We start from the raw sequence: 25,479 nt of genomic DNA on the forward strand, positions 1-25,479 counted from the left end.
GTGATATGCTTTGATTCCCTCCTTATTTCCTTTGTGTATATTCTATACATATTTTCTTTCTGGTTACCGTGGGGATTATATAAAACATCTTTCAGTAGTAATAATATATTTTAGATTGGTAGCGTCCATGGTGTATAAAAACTATGTATTTTTAGGTTCACTGTCTCCATATAGGTGTCAAAAATTATGTCTTTATATATATTGTATCCATTAACATAGATAAAATTTTTTTGTTTCATAATAGAGTTAAAAGATGGACCCACATTACAGTGGTACAAGGTCCTTTATTTACCTGGGTATTTAACTTTATGGGAGAATCTTGTAATCCATGTAACTTTGTGTTGCTATAGAGCATCATTTTGTTTCAACTTCAAGGACTCCCTTTAGAATTTCTTCTAGGGAAGTTCTTGTGGTAATGAATTCCTTCATCGTTTTTGTTTTGTGTGTGTGTGTTTTTTAATCTGGGAAAAGCCTTAATTTTTCCTCCGATTTTGAAGGACAGTTTTGCAGATGTTGTAATGTTGTATTCTTGGTTAACAGTTATTTTCTTGCACACTTTTAATATTATCATCCACTGCCTTTTTGCCTGCAAGATTTCAGCTAAGAAATTGGTTAATAATTTTATAGAGGTTCCCATGTTTGTGATGAGTCACTTTTCTCTTACTGCCTTTGAGATTCTGTCTTTGGCTCTGTCAGTGCCATCAGCTGGATACATTTCGAGCCTTTAAGTAGACCCTTACGGTTTACCTTTTACCAGTAAAATATGAAACACAGGACTATCTTCAGATACTAGGGAGAGGAAATCAAAAGATGCAACCACAGTTTGACCCTTAGACTCTTCATTGATTTAGAAATGAGACAGGTAATATGCCATGTTCCAGTTGTCCAATGGAAGATTGTTTCTGGTTATATTGATTTGTGCCTTCCTATATCCAGGAAAGAATCCCTCCCACAACCCTGACAGGGCTGGGGAGGTTTAGTGTGAGTTCTGAATCCCATGAGGGTAGTGCAAAGTGGTGGAGATGGTGTCCTCTCAATTGTAATATAGAATTTTTGCCAAGAAGGTGAACTTCTCAGAGTTAATAGATGACTTAATTAATGTATATTAACTCTAAAGGGGTAAACATTTCACATGCTTTTAGAATGCTAGTTGAACGGAGCAGTGAAGAAAGCAGGCAGCACATTTCACTGCCATGAGATAGGATTTATTTGTAGTAGTGGAAAAAGCAAACCCTGTGAGTATTTTTTTTTTTTATTTTTTTTTTATTTATTTATTTTTTTTTCCCTGTGAGTATTTTATTTTTAGTTCATCTTTAACCATGGATGCTCTAATGTTAGGCTGCTGTCATAATAAATTAACTTGCAGATTTTCTTTGGGGTGGGTACTGCTGCTTTGAAGGAATGGTAAGTAACACCCATGTTCTTTTTCTGTAAAGGTGGATGTGACTACTGCCCACTGGATTGATGGCGTGGCAGTGGTGAGCATGGACCGCAGTGGCCAGATTCCAAAAGAGCTCTGTGTACCTGAAGGCATTATATCTTCTGGCTTGTGTGAACTGGGCTCAGAGAAAGGTCAGGAGGCTGCCATGAGCTCTTTAGGTGGCCCTGGGTTTTCTTCAGAAAGAAGTCCAGAGATGCAGTTCAAACTGAATATACCCGAGACAGTGGAGGCTTCTGCTGTCTCTGGAGAACCCCCAGATAGCTTCAGTGCTGTTTACAAAACACCACCTAGTATACAAAAAAGCGTTATACCTACAAGAGAAACATTGGGCTTAGATAGCTCTGCCAGTGCCAGATACAGCCCTTTCAACATCAGGGGTGCTAATTACCAGCAGATGCCCTGGGTCAGTCCTTACATGGAGCAGGCCATGCCAGCCATCTCTCCTTTCCACAGCTCACCAAATAAGTATTCACTGTTCAGTGAATACAAGACCTTGCCACTTCAGCAGTCTCACAGCTTAGCCCAGCCGCTGTATTCTCCAGTTTTCACAAATGAGCGAAAACTGTCAGTCCCTCACTCTGTCAGTCCCTACATCCCATCATCTCTTGCTTCAGCTGTGAGGCTCCCAGTGCCTTCAGACTCTCCACCTGTCCCGCCTCTGGTCCACTGTGCAGACAAAAGCCTGCCCTGGGAGATGGACGTCAGTCCTGGGAACCTGTTTAATTCCCACTCACATTTCCACGTTCAGAACAGTGAGCACTCTAGGGTGCTCTCTGCCAAGGTAGTCACCCATGGCCAGCTGGAGGACACAGCTCCTCTACTGCCCCCCTCACCTTGGCCTTTACCAAGAGTCCGCTTTCCTTCCCAGCCCAGTGCAGACACCTACTCTGAATTTCATAAGCACTATGCCACGATTTCCACCTCGCCCTCCATTTCCCTGTCAAAGCCATATATGACCGTCAGCAGCGAGTTCCCCGTGGCCAGGCTCTGCAGCAGCAAATATCTGAAGACTCCAGAAGGAGGCAGAAGTACTCAGCCAGTTCCTGAGCACATCTGGAAAACAGCAGGTGAACACAGAAAAGCTGTCTGCTCACCTCCTGTGTTGGAGAAGCAGATGGTTACCAAAGATGTCACTAATAAGCCCCTAGACTTGTTTTCTGAAGTGGTGGGCGTAGATGCTTCCACAGCTGACCACATGAAAAAGATGGCTCCCAAGGTCCTGGTTTACAGCAGAACTGGAAGTGGCCAAGTGCTCTCCAGAAGTGAGATTCCGAAAGAAACACTGTCTCCTCCAGGAAACAGCTGTACTGCCTGTAGATCTGAGATCACTAACATGGCTACCTCATCCTGGGTGGTGCCTGGACCAAGGTGTAACAAAGAGAACAATGGCAAAGGCCTGACACTGAAAAACAAGGCCTTGGACTGGGCCATCTCGCAGCTGCACAGTTCTTCACGTCTCCAAGTGGGAAACACAGGTACTGCAGTCACTAACGTTTCGGGGTCAGTGCTGAGCACGGGTCACCCAGCCTTTGTGTTGCCAGTCCCAAATGCCAGTGCAGATGGCAACAAGACTAGCAGGAGCTCCATGGATTCCATGGCATGTTTTAATCAACACATGGGCCAGCCCCTGGCCACAACTGCCAAGCATGGCAGTGGCATCAGCAGCAAGGGCACCAAAGCCAGCAACCCAGAATCGAGTTTCAAAGCAAATGAGAATGGCCTCCCACCAAATTCAATATTTCTATCTCCAAATGAGGCGTTCAGGTCCCCACCAATTTCTTACCCTAGGAGTTACCTCCCTTACCCAGCACCTGAAAGCGCGCATCTGAGTCGCGTCTCCTTACATGGTGAGCGACCTATCTACCCTCACCCAGTTTTGTTGCCAAACAGTACTGTCTTTCCCGGGCACCTTGCCACAAAACCTAGATTGCCCTACAGGGTACCCTTGGGCCAGCCAGAGTTTGTGGCCAACCAAGATGTGTTGGATATGGTGCAGCCCATTATGCCCACTAAAGAAGAGAAAACAGAGAAGTTGTCCTGGTCCCACGACAGAGCCTCCTATGAGGACTCAGCCGTTTGGAATCAGTTTCCTGAGGTGTTGGAAGCTAACAGCACCACGTTACATCCACAAGTCTCCACTGAAAAGAACCTAAATGCAAGCCTTATCTGGAATCAAGGGAAAACTCTCATCAGGAGTGACAGTCTTATCTGTGTACATCTTCTCAAGGAAGAGCCAGGTGCGAAACCTGATGCAGACCTATCCAAAGCCAGGTTCATGGCTGAGAGTGTTGGCCAGAGTGCTGAGCCCACTAAACCCCCAACTGGCCCAGCCCTGCAGCCACGCCAGGATTTTATTGCCCTGAAAGAGGAGTCGGGGCAGATCAGTGACTTTCAGGAAGCTTGTACTTTCAAACAAGCTCCAGGCCAGTCTGTCTTCCGTTTAAGCACGGAGAATATTCCAGTGGGAACCAACAAGGAGAACCTGGCGATGTCGGTCTTTATTCCTGGAGCCAAGCCTTGGGAATGATGGCCCTGCGGTAACTTCTGGTGAAACCCAAAAGGATCCCAAACCACTTTGCTTGGGCAGTGCCCCACCGAGCGTGGACATCACCCCCATTTATACCAAGGATGGAGTTGATGAGGCAGAATCAAACAATATCAAAGTTCTGAAACCAAAGCCATCTAAGCTGGCAAAGAGAATTGCAAACTCTACTGGTTATGTGGGTGACCAGTTCAAATGTGTCACTACTGAACTGTATACAGATTCCAGGCAGCTCAGCCGGGAGCAGTGGGCATTGCAGGTGAGCCCCCCACCCAAATTTCAGGAGGTTGAGTAGTTGTCAGTGTTTTAAATGTATGAAGAGGATTGGGGGGACATGGTAGGGCAGGACAGTAGGCAGATTTAATTAATGAAGCTTATGGTAATTGAAATGTTTGAAAGGTCTCCAGTAAGGGGAGTACATGGTAGGACTTAGGAGGTTCGTGTATCTGCATACTCCAAATTATTGTGTAGACTCTAAAAGGACTTCACTCAAATGCTAATATCAGAAGTTTTAATAATTGCAAAGATTGTGTGATGTTTACAAGTTGCTTTAATTTCTGTGCTGTTACTGTATGTTAACAGTTATACCTAGAATTGCTGTTCAGAATGCCCTATGTGGTGATAGTTGGTGGAAGTGTGTGGGAGCTGCATGTCTGTGGCATTCGTGCAGCCTTCACACACACCCCTTGTATAATGAGCTATAGCCTGTTACTAAACTCAGTAGTGAATTATCATTCATGCAGGAATTTATCAAGATTTTTAGCATTATTTAAAAGATGAATAAAGTCAAATTATTGCTGTAAAGTCATGAAAAAAGTTGGCACATGTTTATAAAAATGGATAAAGTTATGTAAATGACTCATTGAATGCCCACCTTAATTACATGAATAGAAGGATTGCAAAAGGACAGTATTACATCTACCTGGCTCACCATCAATTCTGCAATTTTCTGTTTTTCAAATTATTTTTACTAGAATATTACATAAACTTTTAGAATTAAATTTTATTACAAAATATTTGAAGGGAAGCTTATAGCTTACGCCCATCTTTGTTCATTGTGCATCTCTTCTTACTACTGTTTTATCTTTGTTTTTATCTCCAAAAGAGAATGTATTTTTGCAATAGTGTGTTCATGAATATACATACATGCAGCATATGTATTTGCATGCCAAATTTTATGAAAAGGATACGGTAAAACAGCTTTATTTCATAAATTGTATTTGTTTTCAGGCAAACCGTTTTTTGGAGATACTTTCCTTTAAGATAAGGCAACTAAAACGTCTTTAATGGTAAGCTGTACTTTTTCCATATTCATTCTCTTTCTAGCATGCAATGTTGCGCTTCTCAGAGATGGAGAGGAAAGAGAGAAAATGTGGCCACCCTGCAACCAAAGACTCTGAGGTGTGCAAGTTCAGCCCTACTGACCGGGAAAGGCTGAAAGGAAATCAGGGCAAAAAGCGGAAAAAGGTAACCCTGGAGGCCATTGACAACCAGAATGATAGTGAGAGAGGTAAGTAGCTTGAGTGTGGTACCACATCTATGAGAATGGGGTTGAGTCTATTCTCAGAGTTGAGAGGAAGGAATTCACTCTGCAGTTTGGTGGCTGCAGGGGGAAATAGGCTGCTCTTTCAGTCTGCAGAGTGAAGGGTTGATTGTCCTTTTGAAAGCTGTGGCATCCAAGAAAGAAGCACCTAGGGTGGGTTATTTCTTGGGACATATATCCTTTTTCAAAGAAGCACTGGCCCTGAATTTAGAAATACTCTAATATGGTACGTCTCTGGGTACATCTCTGTGGCAGTGGCCTACAAAAAGGTGAATTAACTTGAAAATGTGGTGGTCAAGATTTTCATTTACTCCATGATAGTATAGGCAGTTGAGGTAAATTTTCACTTTAGAAGACAACATATGAGTTAGGTTCTTAAAACTAGGACGTGCATAAATAGGAACCATCAGTGGGAAGGACAAGGAGGCATTCATCCCTTCCTTCTCAAACACGCAGTGACGGTCTTCTTTGCCAGCTGTTTGGCTGGGTCAGACTTAGGACCTGCTCAGTGGAAATGGCTGGGCAGGAATTGGAAGAAGGCTGAGTCAAAGAGCTTCATGAAACTTTTTAGGTCAGGAAACCTCTCTTACACTACAGCATGTGTATGTTTTGTAAACTACTTTGAGTTTTGAACAGAGATTCCCAATGCCTCTTCTGTAGAGGAAATAAGTTTTAACAAGGTTAGCTTTTGCTGGAGTTTCCATAATTACCTGCAGAGGATGGAATTTAGATCATTGGTAAGTCTTAAACAATCAATACTTCCCCATTTTGTTTAGTGCTAACTGGGCATGGCTCAATAGTAGAGAGGTTGCTTTGTTGCTGTGATGACTTGTAAATGTTGCCGTGGTGATGCTTTTGTGAGGAAATACTGTGGTACAACATGATATATTATGGGACATATGTGCTGTGAATCATATGACCGTGGTGCAGGAAGCAAGTGTTAAACATAGACATGGGGCTTCCCTGGTGGCGCAGTGGTTGAGAGTCCGCCTGCCAATGCAGGGGACACGGCTTCGTGCCCCGGTCCGGGAGGATCCCACGTGCTGCGGAGCGGCTGGGTCCGTGAGCCATGGCCGCTGAGCCTGTGCGTCTGGAGCCTGTGCTCCGCAACGGAGGAGGCCACAACAGTGAGAGGCCCGCATGCTGAAAAAAAAGAAAAGAAAAGAAAAGAACATAGTCATGGTAACATCTGCCTAGACTGCAAGACCAAGGACATGTGACTTTCTGTTTTTAGAAAAGTAGCTACAATGGCAGATCCTCATGGTCAGTGCACCTACATATCTCTTTGTCTGTCTTCTTTGTCTTCAAGGGTAGTCATTTGGATAGGCCTTAAAATGACCTCAATTGCAAAAGACTAAATTGATATCTGCAGGAATGTGCTGTATAGCTTCTCTCCCATGTAGGTTGTATAGCCTGTGTATCTTGCACAGTCATAGGTGTTCTTCAAGAGCCCTCTTGAGAGGGCTTCATTTAAGAGAATCCAGATCTTTGCTGTGAGAGGCAGCACTGAAAAGGTCTCAGTTGTTCTATTTTTTTTTCTTGTAGTGTCTTAAGTGGGTATTTGGGGAAAGGGTGGATGGACCTAGTTTGGGAAAAGATCCTCTTGTGAAAAGCAGAAGAAAACATAAACTGTGTGTGTGGATGAGTGATTTCAGTGAACCATGACTTTAGCAATGGAGCTTTCTGATAATAGTTCAGAATGAGGCGCCACAGACATCACACTTTGGGGTCCCTGGGGACAAGGCATGAGGAGACTGTAAGTTCAGGCACAGGAGTCCCATGCCTGGCTGAGCGGGAAGGGCAACACATGGGCTGCATGCTCCCAGACCTGGTGGGTGAAGGGGCACCCTCTGCACCCAGGCAGGTTTTACCAGGTGGGAAGCCTAGAGCCTGTCAGGAAAGGGCTCTTTCTGTGGGGGTGCTGTCATTCAGTGAGGAGCAGGGAGATGAAGTTACCAGTGAATCACTCTTTGCCAGCACATGTGAAATAAGTCATCACAAGTGTTCTGGGTATTTTCTGTGGGCAGAAGATGCCAGCCAAAAAATCAGGTGGGTGAGATATAAACTAATATCACTTTTACGAAGTTTGCATGAGGGTGAAAACTTAAGTAGAAAATATTCTCCTTGAGAATGATGCCTGTTTAGGAATGGTTGAAACTGTTATTAGAGATACAGGTGATTACATGACACCTGAAGTTAAAATGTAAAATTTGGACTTGGAATCTGAAACACTTGTGCTGATAAACTGATTCTTAATCTGATGATAAGTTATATGACAAGGAAGATAGGGTCCTGTCTATTCAACAACTGTTTTGTTGTTCATCTGGAAGACACAAAATATCACCTAGCTAATCAGTCTTCAAACCACCTGTCTTGAGACATCCGTGAAAGGCATACGTGCCAATGAAAGGGATAGAAGTACATAGTGTCACGGGGGTGCTGAGATATCAAGGACCTTTCTCCTGGACAGGAAATGGTAACAGTTACATGGTTTCAGTGATACAGTTTTCACTTTAAGTGTGATGAGAGGACAGAGAAGGATTAGCAGTAACTAGATTGATTTCTTTGAAGTTGCCTCTGAACCTGTACATACACTAATAAACTTTGCTAAAGGGTTCCTCGTCCTAGTGCCATTGGTCTTCTCAGGTTCCCTGCATTCCTCTGCTTATCTTGAAGGTTGCAGTAGTAGCCTGGGCTGTAGGCCCAGAACATATAGTAGAGACCATATGCTTTGTCCCATAAAGGATGTGGGCTGTCTTTCACCACTTTGTTTACTGTCCCTTTTCCTTCATCATTTTTCCTGTTGACCCAAGTGAGTATTAGTGTTTTTCTTTCTGTAGGTGATATTTGGTAGATACTTGGTCTGTTTATTATATCAGCCTTCACTTAATTGAAAATATGGACATATGTTTTCATAGAGGTTTTCAGGTCAGTCTTGGCTTGCTTAGATTTTGCTGCCAAAAGAAAGGACCATGTATGCTTAAAAGGACTGCATATGCTTCGTGCCTCATTTTGGTTGTTTCCTTCATGCCCCCAACTGTAAAAGCATGAAGTTACTAGTCCATTCAGTATAGAAGATAAGGCATTTGTATTTTGAACAGTTGTAGTGGAAGAGCTCTGTTCTCATACCACCTCCAGGGCAGTATAGTAATGATTACATACAACCTACAGGCCCTTGGAAAGGTGCTCGTACCTCCTCTTCCCGGTTGCTGGATACTTAAGCCCCAAGATAGCTAAAGACAGAGAGACAAAGTCTCCCAAGACTTAAGTTCCAGCAAAGAGAGTGACCACACTCCTCCTCCCTTCCTATACTCCCATTACTGATGTGTAAGACAGGCTAACTAACCCACCCCACCAGGGTACTTTTTGATTAATTTGTAGTTATTTCTCCATTAGATGACTGGCCTGAGAGGGAAATGACAGGTGTGCATTGAATTAACAGGGCTGCATCCCAAAAAGCAGCGCTACTTGCTGCATCTTACAGAACGGGAGCATCAGGTGTTGGCGGCAGAGAGCAAACCTGCCTGGCAAGGCAGGAAGGAAGTGACTCAGGCTGTTAAGCCTGAGGTCATTGCCCAGAGCAGTGAAATCTCTGAAGAGAAACCCAGCAGAACGAGTGCAGAGGCCAAAGGCAACAGAAGCTGGTCGGAGGAGTTCCTCAAATCCAGTAACAATGATCAAGGTACACGGGGGCCTCTCCTGGAGGGTGGGTCACCTGTCGTCTGTGGCAAAGGGCCCTGGACAGGACCTGAGCACCATCGAAGTTGGCTGAGTAGTACGTGGTAGGTGGGGAGTTCTCTCCTGAGGTCCTGCTAGCCTCCATACTTCTTCCTTCTGCAATGTACAGTGAGGAGCTCAGTTGAAAGGAGGGAGATTTATTTCTTGGGCTTTTCTTACCCAGACCATGGCTGCTCAGGAAGGTAAGTCTTGTTGACCCTGTGGCGTGACAGTGCCCTCATTCCAGCACCTTAGTATGTCAATTTGGTAGTTCCTTAGAATGTAGGCTGGTTGTCCTTGGTTGGGAAGGTCCTGCATCTGAGCCCACTAGGTGGGGGTGTAAAATCATGAAGAGCTGACTCTTGCTCTCTTGTCATGGTTCTTTGAACAAACATGACACTCATTTTGTGGGTTAACTTATTTGCTGTTTGAATTTGAGTCATTAAAATATTAAGGCTTGGGCTTCCCTGATGGCGCAGTGGTTGAGAGTCCGCCTGCTGTTGCGGGGGACACGGGTTCGTGCCCCGGTCAGGGAAGATCCCGCGTGCCGCGGAACGGCTGGGCCTGTGAGCCATGGCCGCTGGGCCTGCGTGTCTGGAGCCTGTGCTCCGCAACAGGAGACGCCACAACAGTGAGAGGCCCACGTACCGCAAAAAAAAAAAAAAAAAAAATTAAGGCTTTGAAATGTAATTAGTATACCTTTGAAAACTGAAGTGATCAGTGTTAACAGTAGTTTTTTCTTCCTGTACCAGCTAAAACTTGTAACGCACGTTTCTGCCTTCCCTACACCTCACCCCTCCACCCCCCCTTTTAGACTTTCCTGTATCCTCCAGCTCCGTGCCCACGAAGAGGCTTTTATCTACCATTGTGGGCAACCAAATGCAGCCCCAGCCAAGCTGCACATCAGGCTTGATGTTGCATACCAAACAGCAGAGAATTAAACAAAGCCATAAGCCAGGTGTACTGCACAGAGATGATCAAGAGGATTGCCAGGGTGCCATGCTGCTGCAGAAATACACTAATGGCACTGAGAAAACATCTGGGAAGAGACTGTGCAAAACCAAGCATTTGATTCCTCAGGGGCCCAGGCGGTGCACCTCACTGAAAAGCGACAGTGCAGATAGCCAGGTACCTTTTGACATCTCCTCCTGAATCAGGCTTGTGCAGGCACTCCATAAGTTATTGCTTGCCTACCTGTTTCCTGCTTCTCAAAGAACAAAGCTTTCCTTTTCCTGATCTCATTCCCCAAGTTGACTCACTTGTCCTAGCGACCATATCTCCTAGGTGGTGATGAAGTTTCAAACTAGTACGAATGAAATCCTTTCCCCAGTACCCTCTGACACCCCTCCCTCCTCCAAACACCTGAAAAGGAAAAAGTGCCTCCTTCTCAGGTTTGTAAGTCAGGGCAAGAATCAGCTGTTGGAAGATGGCCTTAAATGTTTGTACTGCCTGGTTTTGTGATAGGTGAACATCCAGAGATTCCGAAATCAGCCTGAGCTCACATCTAACTGCGAACAGTCACCAGCCAAGCAGGACCAGAAGTACTTCAACAGTGTGCAGCAATTGCTGCCAGCTTCACAGACCTCACAGCTGCTATACTCAGGGTCATCTCCACAGACAACCCAGTGTCGCCCTTTGCACCCGAAAGCACGGAGACTTTCTGTCAATAAGAATACTGGAGAGACCCTCCTGCAGCGGGCTGCCCGACTTGGCTACGAGGTGGGTGTCCTCGTGTGTGTTTTTGTGGGTTCCTAGATTCAGAAATCACTGGCCACTCCTCCGTGACATGCGGTAGGAGGGTGCACTGCCTGGGACCAGGGCAGGGGAGGAGATGGCATTCAGAGCCCAGCGCCCTTCGCATTAGGAGCTGGGCTTAGGTATTCTCCCAGGATGTTTATATTAGCCCTGCTGGTGCTGCCCTTCTTTTGGTGACTTGTTCAGTCAGGGTGTGAAAAGAAAGGCCGCTCTGATATTTACTTTGTTTAAGCAGGTAGCTTGGTTTGGCATCCTCTAGGCTTGCTCACTTACATCTGCTATCAAATTTGACATAATTCAGGGCTTGTGGAAATAAGCCTTTTGGATTCTGATTAGCAAGGGGAAGAGAACTTACTAGCCCCATTTTGGCTTGTTTATGAACAGATACACATGGGGGTCAGCTGTTGGTCAGTGTCTGCAGGGTAGGTGCTGAGGCAGCAGGGTTGTGGAAATGGAGGGGGACAGACCTCTATTCCTGAGAGGGTAGGAGAGCCCAAGGGCAGATGAGAGGAGGGACTTAGACTTTGCTCCGAACTCCCTGCCCATTTCACCTGCATTTCCCCACCTAGCATGGCTGATGTCAGTGGTAGATTGTATTGTCTCAGCACTCGTTCTAAGCCCACAAGATCATGGTAACGCATTTCATCGTTTCAGCCTTTTCGTGTGGTAGTAACAAGTATTATCTTGACTTCAGATGAGGAATTTGAACCCCAGAGGGGTTAAAGTGCTACTTATGCAGGTAGCAGTTCACCAGTATGGCTCCAAAGCCAAGGCCCCCCATCTTCCCTTCTCTCCCCTACCCCACTGCTCTCCAAGGACTGTGTCACATTGGAATTGCCCTACTTACAATTTGAAATATCTGTGAAATAGATTACTGCCACTGTGCATCTTTACCACCACACAGGATTTAACTGAAACTGTGTCTCCTTCACCTTGGCCAGATTTGTGCTGCTGTCCAGTGTCCCGTGAGCCCTTTCTGAGTGCCCAGTTGTAGGTCTCCCATTGACCCTGAGCACACTTCATGAGTGGGTGGGAAGTTGTAAGTAAGCTAGCACCCTGTGGGACAGTCCTTTGAAACAGTAGCATTTTCTTAGTCTGGGATATTTTTAATTTGTGCCAACAAAAACAGTTTGATTTTGTTTGGGAATGGGTGGGGTACCCTTCAGACATTCCCAATTTCTAGTGTTAAAAAATAAACCAGAAATGTATTGTATGGGAGACTTGCCTGGCCTCATAACCATTCTGACTGTTGGTGACAGCAGTTATCATTTGTTTAGAAGCCACCATCCTTAAAAATTAGGATGCATGTATTTAACCAACTTGCCTGCAACAGAGAAGGGTTTTCAGGTGGTTATCACATTTAGGTTACATTTCTCTAGCCGGGGCTATTGATTTGACCTTTTGACTCTCAACACTAGACATGAGTTCTAAGTTTCATAGGTCATGTAAACTTGAAGTTGGGGTTTGACCTCTCTTGTCTGCAATTTCCCCAGGTGTTGAGTAAGAATAATCCTGTTCCTGGTATCTCATAGGTATTTCTGTGGGATAACATAAGATACATTCATTTGCAGAAATGAAAAGTACTATGTGATAGTAACACAGTTGAGTTGACAGTTGATGGCAGAAAGTCTGACCTGGTTACTGCTGCTTTGTTGCCACCCTCCACATGAAGAGAGTTGAAATACCCATTAGCTATCATGTCTTTTTATTTCTGTGTACCCTTGAATTAGCTGTAGTAGTGATGAAGATCTCCAGATGAAGGCCATAATTGTCAGAGCAAATAAACCCTGGGTTGATAGGATACCAGGTGGGCTGCCAAGATCTGGGTAAATTCATCTGTACAGAGCAGTCAGTGCCTTTCAGAGCCTTGTGACAGGGCCTCACCCTGGCTGGAGCACAAAACTCATTAGCTTTGCAGGTGTTCACTCGAGTCTGCCTAGTGAGGGCCTGCTAAAAGAGCAGCTTCATGCGGTATCCCAGTTCAGTAACCAGGGCTTCGGTGCAGGTGGCCTGGGAGTCCAGAGGATTGTGGGCTCTCTGGCAGGTTAGGATCTGAATGAAGGAATCCATTTGTGGGCGTGCCTTCTCTCTTTCTTCTCTTGTTTTGGGAGGGAGCTGCTGCAGTGACCCAAAGTAACAGGGTGCTGATGGCCAGGTTTGCCAGCATGTCACATTAGGTTCATGGGATGAGCAAATGGAATATCCTAGTTAGCTCCCAAGTGGGTGGTCACCTTTGGTTGATGTGTCCTTGAAAAGTCATAAAAGGCTTCTCACAACCCACCTCACTTCTGTGAGTGGCTGGAATGGCCCTTGTTTTAAATTTAGCAGGTGAGTTATTTAAGAGTTGTCACAATGAGGCCTGCTGTGACTCCAGTGAGCTCCCCCTTAACAAGTATTGGGTCCCCTGTAGTCTCCATCTACTTTGTTTCCTTTGTTGTCAGAACATGATAGCTCTCTGCTGAGCATGCCTTGTAGGAAAACAGTGTAACTTGTTTATTGGTGGCACATTTCTTAACCAAGGTGATAAAACATTGAATAAGTTGCTTCTCTTGTGTAGTGGGAGTATATCTGTGTATATATTTACACATTTTTAATAAACTATTTTTTTTAATAAACTATTTTTTAGCAGCTTTAGGTTTTTAGAATTGAGCAAAAATACAGAGTTCCCTGTATTTGTACAAACTTCTCCCCCCCCCAAATTCCTATTATTAATGTTTTGTTACAGTTGATATGTTGATAGTGACACATTATTAGTAACTAAAGTTCATAGTTTACATTAAAGTTCACTCTGTTTTCTACAGGCTCTGGTTTTGATTAACTACTGATATTATAACATACCAAAGAAATGAAATTAGTAACAGTGATTCTAATACAAACTCTTTATATTCTGTTCACATTCTGAAAAGTAGGAGGGATTATACACTTTTACTTAATACGTGAAATGCGTAGGTTGATTCCTGTCACCAACATAAGTAAATATGAAATATTACATTGATTCAACCCCAACTGGGATGGAGAATGAAGCAAAATACAGCACTTTATATAGTCCATGGGGAGAGCCTCTTATTTTTTTCTGTATTTTTTTATTGCAGTATACTTGCTTTACAATATTGTGTTAGTTTCTGCTGTACAGCAAAGTGAATCAGTTATACATACACATATATCCATTGTTTTACATTTCCTTCCCATTAAGGTCACCACAGAGCATTGAGTAGAGTTCCCTGTGCTATACAGTATGTTCTCGCTAATTACCTGTTTTATACATAGTAGTGTATATATGTCAGTCCCAAACTCCCAGTTCATCCCACTCACCCCCCATCCCCCTTGGCATCCCATATGTTTGTTCTCTATGTCGGTGTCTCTATTTCTGCTTTGTAAATAAGATCGTCTATACCAGTTTTCTCAGATGCCACATATGTGAGTCAATATACGATATTTATTTTTCTCTTTCTGACTGACTTCACTCTGTATGACAGTCTCTAGGTCCATCCACGTCTCTACAAATGGCCCAATTTTGTTCCTTTTTATAGCTAAGTAATATTCCATTGTGTATATGTACCACATGTTCTTTGTCATTTGCCTGTAGATGGGCATTTAGGTTGCTTCCTTGACCTGGCTATTGTAAATAGTGCTGCAATGAACATTGTGGTACATGACTATTTTTGAATTATGGTTTTCTCAGGGTGTATGCCCAGTAGTGGGATTGCTGGGTCGTATGGTAGTTCTATTTTCAGTTTTTATAGGAACCTCAATACTGTTCTCCGTAGTGGCTGTATCAGTTTACATTCCCACCAGGAGTGCAAGAGGGTTCCCTTTTCTCCACATTCTCTCCAACATTTATTGTTTGTAGATTTTTTGATGATGGCCATTCTGACTGATGGGAGGTGATATACCTCCTTGTAGTTTTGATTTGCATTTCTCTAATAATTAGTGATGATGAGCATCTTTTCATGTGCCTCTTGGCCATCTGTATGTCTTCTTCAGAGAAATTTAGGTCTTCTCCATTTAGGTCTTCCACCCATTTTTTGATTGGGTTGTTTGTTTGCTCCATGAACTGTTTGTATATTTTGAAGGTTAATCCTTTGTCCGTTGCTTTGTTTGCAAATATTTTCTCCCATTCTGTAGCATTGTCTCTTTATCTTGTTTATGGTTTCCTTTGCTATGCAAAAGCTTTTAAGTTTAATTAGGTCCAATTTCTTTACTTTTGCTTTTATTTTCATTACTTTAGGAGCTGGGCAAAAAAGATCTTGCTGTGGTTTATGTCAAAGAGTGTTTTTCCTATGTTTTCCTCTAAGAGTTTATAGTGTTCTAATTTACATTTAGGTCTTTAATCCATTTTGAGTTTATTTTTGTGTATGATGTTAGGGAGTGTTCTAATTACATTCTTTTACATGTAGATGTTCAGTTTTCTCAGCATCACTTATTGAAGTGGCTGTCTTTTCCCCATTGTATATTCTGGCCTCCTTTGTCATAGATTAGGTGACCATAGGTGTGTGGGTTTACCTCTGGGCTTTCTGTCCTGTACTATGGATGTATCTTTCTCTTTTTCTGCCAGTACCATACTGTCTTGATTACTGTAGCTTTATAGTATAGTCTGAAGTCAGGGAGCCTGATTACTGCAGCTCCATTTTTCTTTCTCAGGTTTGCTTTTGCTATTTGAGGTATTTTGTGGTTCTATACAAGTTGTAAAATTTTTTGTTCTAATTCTGTGAGAAATCCCATTGGTAACTTGATAAGGATTACATTGATTCTGTAGATTGCTTTGGGTAGTACAGTCATTGTCACAATGTTGATTCCTCCAATCCAAGAACATGGTATATCTCTCCATCTGTTTCTGTTGTCTTTGACTTCTTTCATCAGTATCTTGTAGTTTTCTGTGTACTGGTCTTTTGCCTCCTTAAGTAGATTTATTCCTAGGTATTTTATTCTTTTTGTTGCATTGGTAAATGGGAATGTTCCCTTGATTTCTCTTTCTGATCTTCCATTGTTAGTGTACAGGAATGCGAGAGATTTCTGCGCATTACTTTTGTATCCTGCAACTTTACCAAATTCATGGATGAGCTCTAATAGTTTTCTGGTGGCATCTTTAGGATTTTCTAGGTATAGTATCATGTCATCTGCAAACAGTGACAGTTTTACTTTTCCAATTTGGATCCCTTTTATTTCTTTTTCTTCTCTGATTGCCACGGCTAGGACTTCCAAAACTATGTTGAATAACAGTAGCGAGAGTGGACACCTTTTTGTTTCTGATTTTATAGGAAATGCTTTCAGTTTCTCACCACTGAGAATAGTGTTTGCTGTGGGTTTGTCATATCTGGCCTTTATTATGTTGAGAAATGTTCCCCCTATGCCCACTTTCTGGAGAGATTTTATCATAAATGGCTGTTGAATTTTGTCAAAAAATTTTCCTGCATCTATTGAGATGATCATATGGTTTTTGGGTTTTTTTTTTTTTTTGGATCATATGGTTTTTATCCTTCAGTTTGTTACCATGGTGTATCACAGTGATTGATTTGCATATATTGAAGAATCCTTGCATCCCTGGGATAAATCCTACTTGATCATGGTGTATGATCTTTTTAATGTGTTGTTGGATTTATTTTGTTGAGGATTTTTGCATCAGTGTTCAAAAATTTGATATTGGTCTGTAATTTTCTTTTTTTTGTGCTTTCTTTGTCTGGTTTTGGTACCAAGGTGATGGTGGCCTTGTAGAATGAGTTTGGGAGTGCTCCTCTGTGTAATTTTTTCCAGAGTTTTAGAAGGATAGGTGTTAGCTCTTCTGTAAATGTTTGATAGAATTAGCCTGTGAAGCCATCTGGTCCTGGACTTTTGTTTGTTGGAATATTTTTAATCACAGCTTCAGTTTCATTACTTGTGATTGGTCTGTTCATATGTTCTATTTCTTCCTGGTTCAGTCTTGGAAGGTTGTACTTTTCTAAGAATTTGTCCATTTCTTCCAGGTTGTCCATTTTATTGACATATGGCTGCTTGTAGTAGCCTTTGATCCTTTGTATTTCTGCGGTATCAGTTGTAAGGTTTTTTTCATTTCTAATTTTGTTGATTTGAGTCCTCTCTCCCCCTTTTTCTTGATGAGTATGGCTAAAGGTTTATCAATTTTGTTTATCTTTTCAAAGAACCAGCTTTTCGTTTTATTGATCATTGCTATTGTTTTTTTTTCATTTCTATTTTATTTATTTCTGCTCTGATCTGATCTTCTGATCTGATGATCAGATCTTCTGATCTTTATGATCTTTCCTCTACTAAATTTGGGTTTTATTTGTTCTTTTTTCCCTAGTTGTGTTAGGTGTAAGTTCAGTTTGTTTGAGACTTTTCTTGTTTCTTTTTTCTTTTTTTTTTTTTTTTGTGGTACACGGGCCTCTCACTGTTGTGGCCTCTCCCATTGCGGAGCACAGGCTCCGGACGCGCAGGCTCAGCGGCCATGGCTCACGGGCCCAGCCGCTCCACAGCACGTGGGATCTTCCCAGAATGGGGCACAAACCTGCTTCCCCTGCATCGGCAGGCAGACTTGTCAACCACTGTGCCACGAGGGAAGCCCTTTTCTTGTTTCTTGAGTTAAGAGTGTGTTGCTATAAACTTCCCAGTTAGAACTGCTTTTGTTGTGTCCCATAGATTATAGACAATGTTTTCATTGTCATTTGTTTGTAGGTATTTTTTTGATTTCCTCTTTGGTTTCTTCAGTGATCTCATTGGTCATTTAGTAGCATATTATTTATCCTCCATGTGTTTGTATTTTTTACAGTTTTTTTTCCTGTAATTTATTTCTAATATCATAGCATTGTGGTTAGAAAAGAGGCTTGATATGATTTCAGTTTTCTTAAATTTACCAAGGCTTTGATTTGTGACCCAGGATGTGGTCTGTCCTGAAGAATGTTCCATGAGCACTTGAGAAGAAAGTGTATTGTGCCACTTTTGGAAGGAATGTCCTATAAATATCAATTAAGTCCATCTTTTTAATGTGTCGTTTAAAGCTTGTGTTTCCTTATTTATTTTCATTTTGGATGATCTGTCCATTGGTGTTAGTGGGTTGTTAAAGTCCCCCAGTCTTATTGTTTTACTGTCAATTTCCCCTTTTATGGCTGTTAGCAGTTGCCTTATGTATTGAGGTGCTCCTATGTTGGATGCGTATATATTTATAATTGTTATATCTTCTTCTTGCATTGGTCCGTTGATCATTATATAGTGTCCTTCCTTATCTCTTGTTACAGTCTTTATTTTAAAGTCTATTTTTCGTGAAACGAGTATTGCTACCCCAGTTTTCTTTTGATTTCCATTTGGATGGAATATCTTTTTCCGTCCCTTCACTTTCAGTCTGTATGTGTTCCTGAGTGAAGTGGGTCTTTTGTAGACAACATATATAAGGTCTTGTTTTTGTATCCATTCAGCCAGCCTATGTCTTTTGGTTGGAGCGTTTAATCCATTTACATTTAAGGTAATTATTGATAAGTTTGTTTCTATTACCATTTTCTTAATTGTTTTGGGTTTGTTATTGTAGGTCTTTTCCTTCTCTTGTGTTTCCTGCCTAGAGAAGTTCCTTTATTATTTGTTGTAAAGCTGGCTTGGTAGTGCTGATTTCTCTTAGCTTTTGCTTCTCTGTAAAGCTTTTGATTTCTCCATCGAATCTGAATGAGATGCTTGCTGGGTAGAGTAATCTTGGCTGTAAGCTTTTCTCTTTCATCACTTTAAGTATATTCTGCCACTCCCATCTGGCCTGCAGAGTTTCTGCTGAAAAATCAGCTGATAACCTTATGGGGATTCCTTTGTATATTATTTTTTGCTTTTCATTTGCTGCTTTTAATATGTTTTCTTTTAATTTAATTTTTGTTAATTTGATTAATACGTGTCTCGGCATGTTTCTCCTTGGGTTTGTCCTGTATGGGACTCTCTGCACTTCCTGGACTTGATTGACTATTTCCTTTCCCATGTTAGGGAAGTTTTTGACTATAGCCTCCAAATATTTTCAGACCCTTTCTCTCTTTCTTCTTCTGGGACACCTATGATTCGAATATGGTGCATTTAAGGTTGTCCCGGAGGTCTCTGAGATTGTCCTCATTTATTTTCTTTCTTTTTTCTTTATTCTGCTCTGCAGCAGTTATTTCCACCATTCTGTCTTTCAGCTCACTCATTCTTCTGCTTCAGTTATTCTGCTATTGATTCCTTCTAGAATAGTTTTAATTTCAGTCATTGTTTTGTTCATCTCTGTTTGTTCTTTAGTTGGTGTGTTTTGGGGTGTCTGTGGGCTTAGTACTTTAGGCAGCCTGTCTGCTGGTGAGTGGGTTTGTGTTCCTGTCTTGCTTGTTGTTTGGCGTGGGCCGTTCAGCACTGGAGCCTGCAGGCAGTTGGGTGGAGCTGGGTCTTAGAGTTGAGATGGAGACCTGCAGGAGAGCTCTAGGAGAGCGGTTTAATATTCCCTGGGGCTGGGAATTGTCTAGTGTTCCAGCATCCTGGACTTGGTTCTCCCACCCCAGAGGCTCAGGCTCGACCTCCAGGCTGGGAACTAAGACCCAGCAAGCCACACAGCTTGGCATAAAAGGGGAAAAAAAGAGAAAGGGTTGAATGAAAACAAACATTCAACCCCAAGACAAATAGCAATGACAAAACAAGCAAACAGCAACAACAATTAAGAACAAACAAATGAACAGACAGACAAGACCCCAGACAGATGGTAAAAGCAGAGCCAAACAAGAACAACAACAAAAAAAGAAACACGCAAACATACAAAAAAAGAGAAACAAAAAAACAGGGAAACCAAAAAACAAGAGAAAAAAACAGAAACAAAAGAACCCCAAAATGAAATCAAACAATTAAAAACAAAACTGACAAAAACAAAAAAGAAAAAAAGGCAGAATGCAAACTGAAGGAAAAAGGAAAGAAAACAAAGCAAACAGAAAAATGATTAAACAAAAAATAAAGATGAGAACAAATAGAACATAGAAAAAAACAACAAAATAGAACAAAGGAAAGGAAAAAAACAAGGAAGAAAAACAGAGCAAGAAAAAAGTAACAGAGAAATAGAAATATAAAAACAATTTTAAGAACCTGAAAAAATTTAAAAAACTAAATGAAAAGAAAAACAAATAAATTTTTAAAAACCAACAGAACAGAACAAAACATACACACATACAAAATAAGAAACAAAAACAGAGAAAACAAAAAACAAGAGGACAACTAGACAAAAGTATCCCAATATGAAATCAAACAATTAAAAACGGAAATAAGAAATACAAAGAAATAAAAAATACAAAAGCAGAATGCAAACTGAAGTAAAAAGCAAAAACACAAACACACAAATAAAAAAAGTAAGAAAAGATAAGAACAAATTGAAAAAAGGAAAAAGATAGAAAGTAGAACAAAGGAAAAGAAAAAACACAAGGAAGAAACAGAACAAGGAAAAAGTAACAGAGAAATAGAAATATAAAAAATTAAAAATATATGGAAAGTATAAACAATAGAAATAAAAATAAAAACAAACAACAAACAAGAGAACAGAACAAAACATAAAAAATAGTAATAATAATATTTTCCTGGGTCTCAGATGTCAGTGTCCTTGCCTCCACCATGAGGCACGGCGAACCTCCACCTCGCCAGGAGGCCCTCCAAAGCCTCTCAGTAGGTCTCTGTTTCCCCTGTGGGCACTGTGGAGGCAGCTCGGACTCTGTCCTGGCCCAACTCCTGCATGTACTAGTACCCAGAGTCCACAACTGCTTAGAGCTAGACCAGTGTCATTTGTGTGAACACTAATCCATTCAGTTATTCCATAGATGCAGGGTTTACCAAGCTGATTGTAGGGACTTAATCTGCGACTTGTGCATTTGCTCAGAAAGATTTTTTTTCTTGTTCCTTAGTTGCCCTGCTCCTGGGGCTCAGCTGTGGTTTTAGCCCCACCTCTGTGTGTGGGCCACCCACAGGGTTGTGCTTCTGAGACTGCCCTGGAGCACTCGGGTCTGCCCCTGTGAGGGCAGGTTGTGGAGGTGGCACAACTCCCTGGGTTGCGGGAACCCTGGCAGTGACAGGTGCATGAGAAAGCTGGAGGCCATGGGCACAATAGATGTAGCCCTAATACCTGGCTGTCTGTGCAAGAAGGTTAGCCCTGGAGGGGGCTTTTCTTAGCCCTAGCTGCAGGCACAAGAAGCTCAGCCCTGGTGGTGGCTTTTCCTTGTGCCTGCGGCAGGTGTGACAAAGTCAGCCCTGGAGGAGGCTTTTCTTAGCCTTGGCCGCAGGCATGAGAAGATCAGCCCTGGAGGGGGCTTTTCCTAGTTCCTGGTAGCAGGCCTGAGAAGGTCAGCCCTGGTGGGGGCTTTCGTAGTGCCTGGCGGGGCATGGGGCCAGCACATGGAGAAAGAGGCTGTGATAACAGGCTCCACTCCTGCGTGTCACTCAATGGTGGCTCCTTGCTTCTGTGACAGTCTGGGTTTTCTCTATGATCATTTTCGAGAGAGACTCTTCTTTAATATAAAAACAGAAGCATTTGCTTCCCAGGTTCTGATCTTTACAGGAGCGTGAGGACCTGGCTAACCTCCTGGGTTTCCCTCCCTCTTTAAGGTTAGGGATGTTCTTTACCTCATTTACTCTCTTCTTGTGTGTTGGTTTTCTATATTTTTATCTAAACTTGTATTGTCATCCACTACCACCTGCCAAGTATACCCATCAAATGGGAGTGCTTTTGTACTTACCAATGCATCGTCTAAGGTATTAGCAGCCCTTGACAACACTGTCTCCATCATCAAGACTTTCACACACACACCTTCCACCAAGATGGATATTGCCTGCCCATGCTACAGTGGTTCTCAGGCCTGAGGGTGGACGTCTTTGAAAATGGATACTACCAAGCTATGGAGAGATCATTATTATGAGGTTTATTGTGTGCAATCTGATGGCATCCCCTTTTCTCCTCCACGTAAGAATTGGTCTTGTACTGCCTGAAAAACAAGATTTGTGACATTAATCATCAGGACAATGCAGGTTACTGTGCTCTACATGAAGCTTGTGCAGGAGGGTGGCTCCATATTGCTGAACATCTTCTTAAATACGGTGCTGACGTCAACTGCAGTGCCCAGGTTGGAACCAGGTTAGTGTTGTGTCTTGCTAGGGCACTAGCAGTGGTCCTCAGGTATGTGGGAAACACTTAAGGAAATATGAGTAATCACATTGATGACAAAGTACTCCAGAATTGAATCAAATGTATATTTCTGGCCAAGTTGAGTATTACTTCAATTTTTCTTATGTTTTTCAATTGAAGTATATAGGTGATTTACAGTGTTGTGTTAGCTTCAAGTATACAGCAAGGTGATTCAGTTATACCTATAAACATATGTATATTTTTCTGATTCTTTTCCATTACAGTTTATTGCAAGATATATATAGTTCTTTGTGCTATACATTATAAATCCTTGTTGATTGTCTATTTTATATATAATAGTGTGTATATTCATCCCAAACTCCTAATTAATCCCTTCCCCCCTTTCCCTTTTGGTAACAATAAGTTTGTTTTCTATGTCTTTGAGTCTATTTCTGTTTTATAAATAAGTTCATTTGTATCATTTTTTAGATTCTACATGTAAGTGGTATCATATGGTATTTGTCTTTGACTTTACTTACTGTGACAATCTCGGAGGTCCATCCATGTTGCTGCAAATAACATTACTTCATTCTTTTTTATGGCTGAGTAATATTCCATTATATTTATGTGTCTCATTTTCTCTATCCATTCATCTGTCAGTGGACATTTAGCTTGCTTTAGTGTCTTGACTATTGTAAAAGTGCTGCTGTGAACATTGGGGTGCATGTATCGTTACTAATTAGAGTTTTCTCCTTATACATGCCTGGGAGTGGGATTGCAGGATCATGTGGTAGTTCTGTTTTTAGTTATTTTTAGAAACCTCCATACTGTTTTCCACAGTGGCTATACCAATTTACATTCCCACCAATGTGCACAAAAGTTGTCCTTTAATTTTGTGGTTGGTTTCCTGTACTGTACTAAAGTCTAATTACGTTCTGTTTGTTAATTTTTGCTGTTGTTTCCTTTACTTTAGGAGATAGAACCAAAACGATATTGCTGCAATTATGTCAAAGAGTGTTCTCCCTATGTTTTTCTCAAGGAGTTTTATACTGTCCCACCTTACATTTAGGTGTTTAATCCATTTTGAGTTTATATTTGTATATGGTGATAGACACTATTCTAATTATATTCTTTTACATGGAGCTCTCCAGTTCTTCCACCATACCTTATTGAAGAGGCTATCTTTTCTCTAGTACATATTCTTGTCTCCTTTGTCATAGAGTAGGTGACCATAAGTGCATGAGTAATTTCTGGGCTTTCTACCCTGTTCTGTTGATCTCTTTATCTGTTTTATGCCAATACCATACTGTTCGGGTTTTTTTTTCTGGGGGGGGGTTAAATTTTTTAAATTTTTATTTATTTATTTTTATTGGAGTAAAATTGCTTTACAATGTTCTGTTAGTTTCTGCTGTACAAGGAAGTGAACCATCTATGTGTATACGTGTATCCCCTCCCTCTTGGACCTCCCTCCCACCCCCCTCATCTCACCATCTTGGTTGTCACAGAGCACCCAGCTTAGCCATGTGCTATATACAGCACGACCCACTAGCTATCTGTTTTACACATGGTAGTGTATTTATGTCAAACCAAATCTCCCAGTTTGTCCCACCCTCCCCTTCCCCGCTGTGTCCATATGTCCATTCTCTATGTCTGTGTCTCTATTCCTGCCCTACAAATGGGTTCATCTGTATCATTTTTTTAGATTCCACATACATGCATTAATATATGATATTTGTTTTTCTTTTTCTGGTTAACCTCACTCTGTGTGACAGACTCTAGTTCCATCCATGTCTCTGCAAATGACCCAGTTCATTCCTTTTTATGGCTGAGTAATATTCCATTGTATATATGTACCACATCTTTATCCATTCATCTGTTGTTGGACATTTAGGTTGTTTCCATGTCCTGGCTATAGTAAATAATGCTGCAATGAACATTGGGCTATATGTGTCCTTTTGAATTATGGTTTTCTCAGGGTGTATGCCCAGTAGTGGGATTGCTCGGTCCTATGGTAGTTCTATTTGTAGTATTTTAAGGAACCTCCATACTGTTCTCCAGAGTGGCTGTATCAATTTACATTCCCACCAACAGTGCAAGAGGGTTCCCTTTTCTCCACACCCTCTGCAGCATTTATTGTTTGTAGAATTTTTGACGATGGCCATTTTGACTGGTGTAAGGTGATACCTCATTGTAGTTTTGACTTACATTTCTCTAATAATTAGTGATGTTGCACATCTTTTCTTGTGCCTCTTGGCCCTCTGTATGTCTGCTTTGGAGAAGTGTCTGTTTAGGTCTTCTGCCCATTTTTGGATTGGGTTGTTTGCTTTTTTTAGATATTGAGCTTCATGAGCTGCTTATGTATTTTGGAGATTAATCCTTTGTCAGTTGCTTTCTTGGCAAATATTTTCTCCCATTCTGAGAGTTGTCTTTTTGTTTATGGTTTCCTTTGCTGTGCAAAAGCTTTTAAATTTCATTAGGTACCATTTGTTTATTTTTTTTATTTTCATTACTCTAGGAGGTAATCTCCCAGCACCACTTATTGAAGAGGCTATCTTTTCTCCATTGTATGTTCCTGCCTCCTTTGTCATAAATCCATGCACATATGGTCACCTAATCTATCTCTGGGCTTTCTGTCCTGTACCATGGATCTGTATTTCTGTTTTTGTGCCAGTACCATACCGTCTTGATTATTGTAGCTTTGTAGTATAGTTTAAAGTTGGGGTGCCTGATTCCTCCACCTCCATTTTTCTTTCTCAAGATTGCCTTGGCTATTCGGGGTGTTTTGTATTTCCATGCAAATTGTAAAATTTTTGTTATAATTCGTGAAGAATTCCATTGGTAATTTAATATGGATTGCATTCAATCTGTAGATGGCTTTGGGCACAATAGTCATTTTCACAATATTGAATCTTCCAATCAAAGAACATGGTATATTTCTCCATCTGTTTATGTCATCTTTGATTTCTTTCATCAGTGTTTTATAGTTTTCTGAGTACAGGTCTTTTGCTTCCTTAAGTAGGTTTATTCCTAGGTATTTTATTCTTTTTGTTGTGATAGTAAATGGGATTGTTTCCTTGATTTCTCTTTCTGATTTTCCGTTGTTAGTGTATAGGAATGCCAGAGATTTCTGTGCATTAATTTTGAATCCTGCAACTTTACCAAATTCATTGATTAGCTCTAGTAGTTTTCTGATGGCATCTTTAGGATTTTCTAAGTGTAGTATTATGTCATCTGCAAACAGTGACAATTTTACTTCTTCTTTTCCAATTTGTATTCCTTTTATTTCTTTTTCTTCTCTGATTGCCGTGGCTAGGACTTCCAAAACTGTGTTGAATAAGAGTGGCGAGATTGGACATCCTTGTCTTGTACCTGATCTTAGTGGAAATGCTTTCAGTTTCTCACCA

At 41.5% G+C, this 25,479-nt stretch overlaps 1 protein-coding gene across 1 annotated transcript in view; it reads left to right on the plus strand.

The window, feature by feature from the left end:
- Window positions 1-25,479, plus strand: part of LOC309817711 (BCL-6 corepressor-like) — a gene marked incomplete at both ends in the record, with an annotated part of 59,778 nt that overhangs the window by 16,409 nt on the left and 17,890 nt on the right. Inside the window, 7 exon segments of the mRNA XM_082646973.1 lie at window positions 1,437-3,934; window positions 3,936-4,242; window positions 5,310-5,493; window positions 8,969-9,208; window positions 10,058-10,371; window positions 10,708-10,966; window positions 21,919-22,084. Coding sequence (XP_082503099.1) covers window positions 1,437-3,934; window positions 3,936-4,242; window positions 5,310-5,493; window positions 8,969-9,208; window positions 10,058-10,371; window positions 10,708-10,966; window positions 21,919-22,084 — 3,968 coding nt within the window.

The sequence above is a fragment of the Grampus griseus genome (assembly GCF_964374135.1).
Source record: "Grampus griseus genome assembly, chromosome: Y".
Classification (NCBI taxonomy): Eukaryota; Metazoa; Chordata; class Mammalia; order Artiodactyla; family Delphinidae; genus Grampus; species Grampus griseus.